Genomic DNA, 11,376 nt, shown 5'->3' with positions numbered 1-11,376 from the left:
TGTCCCCTGTTCTGGCAGGCGGATTCTTAACCACTGGACCACCAGGGAAGACCCTGGCTGGTCTCAGTAGACTTTTGCCACTTTAACTCTGCTGTGCGAGGTGGAGGGAGGTGGAGGTGGGTTGGATTGGAAGAGAAATTGTGTCTAAAGGAAAAGCCCCCCAAGGCCAGAAACGTTGAGATGACTCTCAAGCTCACCCTCCGCCTCACCTCACCTCACCTCACCTCACCTTTTCTAGCCTTCAGGCATTTAAAATCACTGCAGATGGTGACTGTAGCCATGAAATTAAAGACGCTTACTCCTTGGAAGGAAAGTTATGACCAACCTAGACAGCATATTAAAAAGCAGAGACATTATTTTGCCAACAAAGGTCTGTCTAGTCAAGGCTATGATTTTTCCAGTAGTCATGTATGGATGTGAGAGTTGAACTGTGAAGAAAGCTGAGCATCAACGAATTGATGGTTTTGAACTGTGGTGTTGGAGAAGACTCTTGAGAGTCCCTTGGACTGCAAGGAGATCCAACCAGTCCATCCTAAAGGAGATAAGTACTGGGTGTTCATTGGAAGGACTGAAGTTGAAGCTGAAACTCCAATACTTTGACCTCCTGATGTAAAGTGCTGACTCACTGGAAAAGACCCTGATGCTGGGAAAGATTGAGGGCAGGAGGAGAAGGGGACGAGAGGGGATGAGAGGGTTGGGTGGCATCACCGACTCAATGGACATGAGTTTGGGTGGACTCTGGGAGTTGGTGATGGACAGTGAAGACTGGCGTGCTGCAGTTCACGGAGTCGAAAAGAGTCGGACACGACTGAACTGAACTGAACTGAACTGAGGAGCGGAAAGAGACCGGCTAACCAAGCAGAGGGACCGGGGGCGGGGCCGGAGCCGGGGCGGGCCGGGGGCGGCCGGGGCGGGGGCGGGGCCGGGGGCGGCCGGGGCGGGGCCGGGGCGGGGCCGGGGCGGGGCCGGGGCGGGGCCGGGGGGGGGCCGGGGGCGGGCAGGAAGCGGGGCCAGGGCTACGGCCCCGGCCGGTGAATGGATTTGCTGGCGCGACTTCACCACAGCTCAGTTCTCCGCCGCGGTTCCTCGGGTCCGCCAGCTTTCCTTCGGTCCCGCCAGCTTTCCTTCGGTCCCGGAGCCTCTGGCAGGGAGACAAGATCTGGGCCATGGGGCTCTCTTGTGTCTGGCAGTGTCTAGCCGGCGCTGCCGTTTTAGTGTCCCTGGGTAACGCCGCCGGTGAGTGGGGTTCTTTGAAGTCTCAGTCCGGACGGAGCCCGGGGTAGTTTCAGGGGTTCGGGTGGTTAGTATTCGATGGGATTCGGCGAGCGTCGCGGGGACCGTCTCAGTTGCGGCTGGGGTTGAGCGAATAGAGGAGTTGGGGGGGTGGGAGGAAGGTGGGGGGCGGGGAGGTGTAAGGTCCAGGGGCGGCCGGGAACTTCACACGGCGTGTGGCGAGCACTGCATCCCGCGTTTCAGCCTCTTTCCAGTTCCTAGCCTCTGCTCTCCCTGCCCCACCTGCCCTCGCCGGTGCCCTCATCACATGTCTCAGTCCTCAGATTCTCCTGATTGACAAGGCAGCCTGGTCCCCACCCCGCTCCCTGCCGCTGCCCACCCTCACCCCGCCACCGCCCCCCCCGCGCCACCGCCCCCCCCCGCCACCGCCCCCCCCGCGCCACCGCCCCCCCCGCCACCGCCTCCCCCCGCCACCGCCTCCCCCCGCCACCGCCCCCCCCGCCACCGCCCCCCCTCCGCCACCGCCCCCCCTCCGCGACCGCCCCCCCCGCCACCGCCCCCCCCGCCACCGCCCCCCCCGCCACCCCCCCGCCACCGCCTCCCCCCGCCCCCCCGCCCCCCCGCCACCGCCTCCCCCCGCCACCGCCCCCCCCGCCACCGCCCCCCCCCGCCACCGCCCCCCCCGCCACCGCACCCCCCGCCACCGCCTCCCCCCGCCACCGCCCCCCCCGCCACCGCCTCCCCCCGCCACCGCCCCCCCCCGCCACCGCCCCTCCCCGCCACCAACTCCCCCCGCCACCGCCCCGTTGCTCTCTTAAATGGCTTTTTTCCAGGTCCCAGGCTCAGGCGATCACTTCTTAGCCGTCTGTGGGGCGCCCTCTTATGCCCCTGAAAGCTGTCCTCTCCTATTCTTAGCTCTGCCGTCTCTTCTCTTTTCTGGCCGCCGGAAACAAGGAGTTTCCAGGTTGGCGGCGCTCGGGGGTCCTCAGCCCCGAGAGTTAGGGCCCTTTTTCTAGTCACCAGGGCCTCTGGGAAGGGGCAAGCTCGATCCACACTCTTCCTACTGCTATGGGCACTGTAGCGGCCCCTGAATCACTGACGAAGGTTAGGTCTGAGGGCTTTGGGACCAAAGGATTCTTCCTGAGATTTCCGTGGTCTCCCCTTCCCTCCCCCCTTCTTTCCCCCTCCCCCACTAACGTGAACTCTAATTTTCCGCTGTTCTTGTGGTCCCACGACTGAATCTCTCCTTACCTCCTCCCTTGCTAGCCCTCGAGCCCCCCACCCTCCCTGCTGACCCCTCCTCTCCACCTCTCTCTGATCTCTTCCTAGGGCGTCCCCACCCTCATCCCTTTGCCCACTACAGGTCCCTCCCCTCCCCTCATGGGTCTTTTCCTGCGAGGACTGGTCACCTGCAAGGCTCCTACCTCCCCTCAGCTTTCACTAACCTTACTTTTCTTGGGATGACTTTTACCCATGAATTTTCCCCTCCACCCTCCACCCATCACCAGGGGGAGCTCTCCTGCCAATGATCCCTGGGCCTTGAGCACAGTGCCCAGCCCCTGGGGGAGGACCTGTCCCCCACTTGACATCCACCCTCCTACGTCCGCCCCTTGCAGGCACCTGCTCTTGGCCCTCCTCCACGGGGGGGCCTTTCCCCCAACACGGCCCCTCCCCCACTCCTGCATCCTGAACCTTACCTCTGGATTCCTCCACTCTCCAGGGCACAGGTGCTGGACTCCACGTGCCCTGGTCCCTCTGCAGCTGCCCCCATAGCACCTTGCCCTGCTCCCACCCTTGTCCGAGTGCCTTGGGCCCTCACCAAGTTCTCATCAGTCACAGGCTCCCTCTTGTGGTTGCCCAGAATCTCCACCTCACTCTCACCCTCCCTCACCCAGGGCATCCCTCCTCTTTCCTCTGAGCCATGCTCATCCCTTGCCCCTCAATCCCAGGCCCTCACCACATCTCCTCTGCAGTCTCTTCCCTTCCTCCACAGTAGGGATACTGCCCTTGGTCCACTGCCCACCTCCTTAGCCTTCATCACCCTCTCTTTGGTTCCACGACCCCAGTGGGCTCTCACTATCTCAATCTTGTATCCGAAATCCTTGTTTATGCCACTTGGTCAGCAGGCCTTTCCTACAGGGAGTCTTCTCCCAGGCTCACCCCCTGCTTGCTGGCTGCCTGACCCGAACCTTCTGTGGAGGTGTGACCTCACTCCCTCCAACCCCTCCCACCATGTAGGTGCTTCCCAGTGTGCACCTTGGCTTTCAGTTCTATCTTCTCTTGCCACTCCGATATTTTTATTCTCCATGACCCCTGTGCGCATACCACTGACTCCTCTCCCAGGGGACACTGGCAGGTGCAGCCACCTCCCCACCTGGGGCCTCACCATGCCTCTTTGCACTCTGCACCCAGGCCCACTCCTTCACTTCCCCCAGTTACTGGCCCACCTTCATCTCTTGGGGCCACAGCCCAGCCCCTCAGGCCCCTCTGCCTCCTGCCTCAGCCCCCCTGGAGCCCGCCTTGTCCATGATGAGCCTGCACCAGGGGCAGCAACCCTCGCTCTCCATCTCACCTGCCCCCACTCTGACCAGGGATCCCTCTGGTCCTGGGTCTGACACTGCCCTTCCCTCCCTCTGACTCCACCTCCCCTCACCCTGCTCTTCCTGCCTCTCCCCTTGCCCTCCTGCCTGGACCCTTAGGGAGCCGGTGCCTCCCTGCCCTGGCACTTGTCCTACACGTGTGTCCATCTCCACCCTCTCCCTCCACTCCTCGAGTCCCCTCTCCCTCCTTCTCTTTCCCATTTTCCCGTATGGAAGTCCGCATTCTGGGCCCTTGTACACATGCATGTTCTGCGTCCTCAGCACCTGGAGCAGGTCAGGACACAGAACTCGTCTGTTAAACATCTGATGTGCATTTGTCTCCAGAAAGCAGTTTCATCTGTGGTTCCTCCTTCCCCAGGATCCCACAGTCTTTCTTACAGCATCAAAGTGCTCTCCCAGGATGGCTTTGTGCAGTCCGAGTGTTTTGCTGAGGGATACTTGGATCATCAGACTTTCCTGCACTATGATCACAAAAAAGGCAGGGCAGAGCCCTGGGGACGGTGGGCTGAAAAGCTGGAAGCAGAGATGTGGGAGACAGAGTCCAAGGACTTGAACGAGACCTGGAAGGAGCTTGGAAAACTCCTGGCAGAGATCTTGTCACTGCAGAAGGAGAAAGGAGGTGAGAGTGCAGAGGGGGCAAGAGTGCTGTGGGCCATTTTCCCGGAAGGTCTGCAGCCCGGAGCATGGGCCTCTTTCCTCTGAACTTGGGGGTGGGGGTGAGGAAGTGGGCTCTGTGAGCTCAGCAGCACAGGGAAGACATGGAGGGGAGCAGGGAAAGCCCTCTATCTGGACTTTCTCGCTTGGGTGGGAGGACAGAGGCCCTGGGGACCAGAGGAGTCACTGATGGGGGTGGGGATGGGGCAGGCTTCCATTCCCTCCAGGAGACCGTGGGCTGCAAGATCCATGAAGACAGCCACCCCTGGGGCTTCCGGCTTCTCCACTTCAACGGGGAGCTCCTCCTCTCCTGTTCCCCAGAGGCCCACGGATGTGCCCTGCCCCAGTCCTCGGCTCAGACCTTGGCAATGGAAGTGGTGAAGTCTTGGGACACAGACAGCTTTCTAAGCAAGCATTACCAGGCCCACGTGCAGGGAGAACTTTGTGGGAGACTGCGGGGCTACTTGGAATCCTGGACGGGCTTCATGGAGAGGACAGGTACTGACGCTGGGCCAGACCCTTTCTCTGCCCCTGTTCTTAAAGCCTCCCATCCCGACTTGCCCACGGAGACCCTCCCTGTCCTCTGGGTGCGTATGTGCTCTGTTGGCACGGTGTCCTGGGGTTTCTTTCCCGTTCTGTTAAATCCACTGTAGAAAGATGGGTGGGTTGGGGGGAAATGAACTGCCCCTGTGACAGTCATCCAGGGGAGCAGCAGGTCCTCTGACAGAAACTGTACGAGGGGAGGTGGGTGTCAGGCAGCAGAGGAGGCCCTTAGATAGGGGTGGGCCTCTGGCTCCCAGCCTGCCTGATCCAGAAAATTCCCTCTAATCCCCAGGAGCCCACCCTTCACAGCCCCCTCCCCAGCATCAACAGTGGATCCAAGAGAGTGAGGCCCATCCCACCCTTCCCTGCCAGAGGACTTGAGCCCCAGGTTGCAGAACTTGGAGCAGGCCTGGGGGGATGAGGGCTCAGCCCGAGGTGGACAGTGAGGAGGAGCAGCCCTGTGCGCTCCGTCTTCCTTCGAGGGAGCAGGGCTTGGCCTCAGGCCTCACTGGCTCTGTGCTTTCTCCCCACAGTGCCCCCAGCCGTGAATGTGACCCGCAGCCAGGACTCGGAGGGCATGGTCCACCTCACAGGCAAGACTTTTGGCTTCTTTCCCCGGAATATCTCAGTGGTCTGGTTTTGGGACGAGGAACCCATGAGCCGGGATGCCCAGGAGTCTGGGGGTGTCCTGCCTGATGGGAATGGGACCTACTACACCTGGGAAACCATAAAAATTCCCCAAGGAGAGGAGGAGCAGGTCAAGTGCATTGTGGAACACAGTGGAAATCACAGTGCACACCTCTCACCCTTGGGTGAGACTGGGGTGGGCCTGCAGGCGGTTGTGACCCTGGGAGGGTCAGAGGCCAGGGTCAGGGAGAGGAGAGCAGGTTGTGGCTCTGGGGTGCCCGGGTTGTATATAATAAGGTCCTTTTCCAGGAAAGAGCCTGGTGCACCAGATATCATGGTGGATCGTGAGCATTCCTGTTGTTGTTGTTTTTATCATCGGATTTTGTGTCTAATGTTATATTAAGAAGAGGAAGACAGCATCAGCTACAGGGAGGCCAGGTGAGAAATCTGGGCAGGGGCGCTCGGCGTGAGATTCGGCAGCGACGAGGATTTCAGCCCCCTGCCCTGTTCTCAGCTCTCTTTGTTTTCTGTCAGGCTCACCGGGGCTTGTCTGGGGAGCATGTGTTGGATTCTGTGCTGGTTGGGAGGGTCTAGGTGATCCAGGAATCAGAGAGAACCTTCAGTAAAGCGTCTGTACCTGGTGAGGAGGGGGTAAAAACTGAAGAGGAATTCAGAGGAAAGGTGATGATCTAAGTGCCTGTCTGCATTTCTCCCCCCTGGGAGTCATTATTAAGAATCCAAGTCATTATTAAGAATCATAAGACTCAAACTAGGGGTCAGTGGATGGTCAGAGCCTGTGATGTCCCCTTGCCAGGCCCCACTTAGAGATGTCTTGCAACCTCTCAAATTCCTCCTCCATGAACCAGCTTCTGAGTTCAGTTTCTTCCGGATCACCCCCAGCCTGCACCTTTCTCAAGTTCCCATCAAGTGCCCCCATGCATGGGATCTCCTTCCCCGTAATATGGAGGACTAGTTGATATCCCTTGACCATTTGACGAGAGGAGACCAGTCAGTCCTCAGGCAATTGGGGTCACTGATTTCACCCTGTCTCCAGGTTTTTCCTATCTAGCCCCTTGGGATACTCTTTAGGGCAGGGCACTGGGTCTGCGCTCTGTGGCCTCACCCTGCCCCCCTGAGTCAGTTCCTTTCCTCATGGTGGTCACTGCCTTGTAGATTTGGAGGAAGGGATGGGCTCTGTGACTACTTCCCCATAATCAAGTGGGTTGAGGGGAGAGGAAAAGAGCAGCAGAGCTTTGTGTGTGGCAAAGAGCAAAGGCAGAACGTGGAACAGTAAAAAGGTGGCAGAGACTCGGCTCCTTCTGTCGAGGCCGCCTCTTCTGTGTCAGGTGCCTTGTTGGGGGCATGGTTTCTTATCCCCAAACCTAATTCCCTCATCAGTTGGCCTTCGGCCTGGGCACACAGGGTGGTTAGTTCTCACAGCAGCAGACTCTGTCCGTGTAACACCCAGAGCAGGGACCCAGCAGATCTGTAGTTCCTCCTGCTCTTATCTGGGGAACATCAGTTCTGGTGCCTCTGGGGCAGAAATGGTTGTCTTGTATGTATTGGGGCATTTGCTGGGAAAATTGTGAAAATCATGTGCTAATTTCTCAAAATCACTTTTGAAGTTTTTAGTGTGCAATAAAATTGTTTATGATTTCAGGTGACAAACCTTAATAGGATTTCCACACATATTGAATGAAACAGGAATTCAAATGGGGCGCTCCCGCTGGGAGGTGGCGGGTGGGATGGCAGTCCCAGAGTGCAGAGGGGGCCAGGTACAGCCTCATTCTGGGGAAATTTTCAAGAAGCCCAATCCACATTGAAAAGCAGATCCCCTGCAGGTAGTGAGGGCGAGTCCTGGTTGACCCCCTGGCTGAGCAAGGCAGGAGGGTCTGCTCTGCCTCAGCCCAGCCCAGCACTTGGAGTGGAGCTGGGATTCCCAGGAAGGTGCAGCAAGGGCCAAGTGCAGCCTAGGAGCCTGGGCCGAGAGTGAGGGTTGGGGCAAGGCCAGGGATGCTCCAGGGCGGTCAGGGGGACAGTCTGTGGTAGCCCAGTGTTTCTAGACAGGGCTGCTGTCCCCTGGGCCTCTGGATGGCCTTTCTATTTTGGAGCTGCTGGCTCAGGGCTGGGGGTGACAGGGAGGGGGGCTGCAGGAGGTGGAGGTCAGGGTTGAGGTGGAGCCGAGCGGTGGAGCAGGTGCTTGTGCGGGTGAGGAGGCCGAGAACTGAGGAGAGAAAGGAGTTGTGTGTGTGACCACTCCCCGGCTAGAGGAACATGGAGCTGGGTCCTGTCTGTGAGGGAGCCTCGCGTTGCATAAGAGAATGGATCTGGGTTCAAGGCGGAAAGGCCTTGGGTTTTCACTCCGGATCTTGTCCTTGTGTCCTGCGACTTCTGTCCCTGCCGTGGAGGGTGGTGGCAGCAGGGACAGGTGATGATGTTGATGGAGTCAGGGGAGGAGTTCAGCAAGAGCTGGGAAAAAGGCAAAAAAAGAACAGGTGTGTCTTCCCTCAGAGGAACGCAGAATCTGACTTTGAAGCAACTGAAGGAGAATCTCTGAGGGAATAAAAAGCAATATTCTGCAACCACTTGGTCAGTGATTTATTGGTTTTTCTTTTTCCCCAGAGCCTGTTAGCGTACAAGACCTGGATCAATTCCAGATGGAACCAACTGAGCATAATGGCCTCACACACCCAGAATTTCAGTCCTTGTGTCAGACTCCGGCTCCATCAGTCTAACAGGGGAAGCTTAGAATCTGCAGCCAGGAGGCCTGAATTCAGTTCCTAGTTCTGATCTTAATAGCATTTTTTCTTTTGTGTGTGTTCTGTTATTTATCTTGTTATTTTTAAATTATTTTTATTTTATGTTTTATTTTTAACTGGAGAATACTTCCATTATAATGTATCGGTTTCTGCCATACAGCACTGTGAATCAGCCATAAGTATACATGTATCTCCTCCCTCTGGAATTTCCCTGCCACCTTCCCCATCCCACCCCTCTAGGTCGCTGAGCACCAGGTTGAGTACGTAGTCAGGTCCTGTTCCCTCCCTGCCTGGTGCACAGTAAGGTAATGGGAATAGAGGACTCATTCCATATCTGTTTATCCCAGCAGCTTTTTACACATGAAAATAGATAGGTTTCCGTGCCACTCTCAATTCGTCCCACCCTCTCCTTCCCTCACAAGTCCATTCTCCACGTCGGTGTCTCTATTCCTGCTCTGTAAACAGTTCATCAGTACCATTTTTCTAGATTCCATATAGATGCATTTTTTATTATTATTATTTTTGAAGGCAGTTGATTTAGAATATAACACATTCCTTCTTGAAGTCTCCATTTCTTCCTCTATGAAATGAAAAAACTAGTGTTTATTTCCAGTCATGGTTAGGATGATTAAAACGAATAATATATTTGAGGTGATTGCAGCTGTACCACACTGCGGCTGCTGCTGCTGCTAAGTCGCTTCAGTCATGTCCAACTCTGTGCGACCCCATAGATGGCAGCCCATCAGGCTCCCCCATCCCTGCGATTCTCCAGGCAAGAACACTGGAGTGGGTTGCCATTTCCTTCTCCAATGCATGAAAGTGAAAAGTGAAAGTGAAGTCGCTCAGTCGTTTCCAACTCTTAGGGACCCCATGGTCTGCAGCCTACCAGGCTCTTCCGTCCATGGGATTTTCCAGGCAAGAGTACCACGCTAGTAACTAATATTACTTTTGCTTTTAATTATAATAGAGCACATGGACAATAAATTATTACCAATAAGCTTTTTCTGCCAGTTTCCTTATTGTGGCTTCTCCTGAGATGACTATGAGGAGATTTATGCATATATGTTACTTCATGCCTGCAACATCTGTATCATTTCATACTAAGAGTTGTAACTGCTCTTTAAATATACACATCTGGATTGCATTTTCTTTCGCATGCTGTGAAGGGACAGTGTGTAAGATTCTGGGTAAAAGGAGAGTTTTCTCTCAGCCTTGAGGAGGCTCTAATAATCCCCCACCTCTCTCTCCCTCCAGCTCCCACTGTCTGGCAGGCTCAGCATAAAGGGCCGGGGGATAATGCAGTGGGACCCCTGGGGCCAGTGTTCAGTGCCTGACCCTGGGGGGAACCTCCCCTGAACAGCTGTCACCCTCATGTGATGAAGCAGAGCTGAAGGGGGATGTCGGGGGAGGGGACTGGACAGAGTTTGGGGGCTTCTGATTAGGACTCGGGGTCAGTCTGCTTCGAGGGCACCATGACTGTTTGGGTGAGTGTCCTGAACTGAGAAGGTAAAGGAACCCAGAACGTGGAGGCATCAATCAAGCAGCAGCATCTCCCTCCATCAGCTCAGACTGATTTCCACAGGGCAGACAGGAGGTGAGACTTCTCCATCGGACCCACAGTCCTTCCTGACTTCTGGTCTGGGGGCACACAGGTGAGCGGTGCTCTCCTTGGTCAGGACAAGCTTAGCCCCACCCAGGTAAAGCATCTGTGGCACGCGTGTTCTAAGGGGCACCTCCCACAGACCCGAGACAGATGACAGGAGCACTTTGTGCAGCAGGACCTGACTGGAAGCAGGAGGTGATAAAGGGTTCTCCCTAGGCAGGGCCTGTCCCCTCCCTGCCTGGTGCACACGATACACACTAAGGTAATGGAAATAGAGAACTCATTCCATATCTGTTTATCCGAATGGGATGATATATTTCTTCATGGTTTTATTTTAGGTTAACGTCATTCATGCAGTTTGCATGCATGTTTCGAGTGTTCTTGCATTTTAGTAAACTCAGGTGTCATTTGTTGTACTCAGCTTTCATTAAGCAAAACTTTCATCCTCAATCATTTTCTTGTGTGATATTTTAATCAAAGGCACAGTTGTCTGTAAATTAAGAAGTCAAATATCTGTGCCTGATTTCTCATGATACAGACTCTTATTATAATCCTGATTCTTCTCAATTTCTGCTTTCCCGTTGGTGACCACTTTGAATGATTTTTAGCTGGTTCTTTTGGCTTTTATTTCCAAATCTCTAAACCTGGTGCCTTGTTGGAACTGCTGCTTGATTTTTCTGTCACAGCCACTGTCTGTCACATCACACAGAGGCTGATGCAATAGTTGATGGTCACGGCTTTCTCTCACTCTTCCCATCCCTTCAGTTCCCACTTTATTTATATATGGATCATACTTAGTTCATTCTGCTTTTTCTTTTCCCTGACTACTACACTTGTCAGCTAAAAAGATGCTCAACTTAAGACTTGTGAGTTCAGTTTTATTTGGGGCAAAATGAGGACTGCAGCCTGGGAGACAGCACCTCAGAAAGCTCTGAGAAACAGCTCCAAAGACGTAGGAAGGGAAGGTCAGTGTATATGCTTTTGGTGAAGAGGGGAGTTCAGTGAAAGGATTTAATGTTTTTCTACATATGAGGAAGTGAAGCGAACCAAAGAACTGGAAAAGGTCAGTTTTCATTCTGATCCCTAAGAAGGGCTATGCCAAAGAATGTTGAAACTACTGTACAATTGTGCTCATTTCACATGCTAGCAAAATTAGGCTCAAAATTCTTCAAGCTAGGCATCAGCAGTATGTGAACTGAGAACTTCCAGACGTACAAGCTGGGTTTAGAAAAGGCAGAGGAACCAGAGATCAAATTGGCAACATCTGCTGGATCATGGAAAAAGCAAGAGAGTTCCAAAAAAACATCTATTTCTGCTTTATTTACTATGCCAAAGCCTTTGATGTGGATCACAATAA

The 11,376-nt window shown here is 54.9% G+C and overlaps 1 protein-coding gene across 1 annotated transcript; it reads left to right on the top strand.

Annotated features, from left to right (window-relative positions):
• The first annotated feature begins 1,097 nt into the window (after positions 1-1,097).
• On the top strand, positions 1,098-9,371 carry LOC138069253 (MHC class I polypeptide-related sequence B-like). The gene is made up of 5 exons (XM_068960476.1): positions 1,098-1,236; positions 4,192-4,452; positions 4,698-4,985; positions 5,564-5,842; positions 8,280-9,371. The coding sequence occupies exons 1-5, from the start codon at positions 1,167-1,169 to the stop codon at positions 8,390-8,392; spliced, it is 1,011 nt and encodes a 336-aa protein (XP_068816577.1). The 5' UTR covers positions 1,098-1,166; the 3' UTR covers positions 8,393-9,371.
• Positions 9,372-11,376: the final 2,005 nt, after the last annotated feature.

This window comes from Capricornis sumatraensis, chromosome 22, assembly GCF_032405125.1.
Source record: "Capricornis sumatraensis isolate serow.1 chromosome 22, serow.2, whole genome shotgun sequence".
Taxonomy (NCBI): Eukaryota; Metazoa; Chordata; class Mammalia; order Artiodactyla; family Bovidae; genus Capricornis; species Capricornis sumatraensis.
This window is presented reverse-complemented; position numbering and strand designations above follow the sequence as displayed.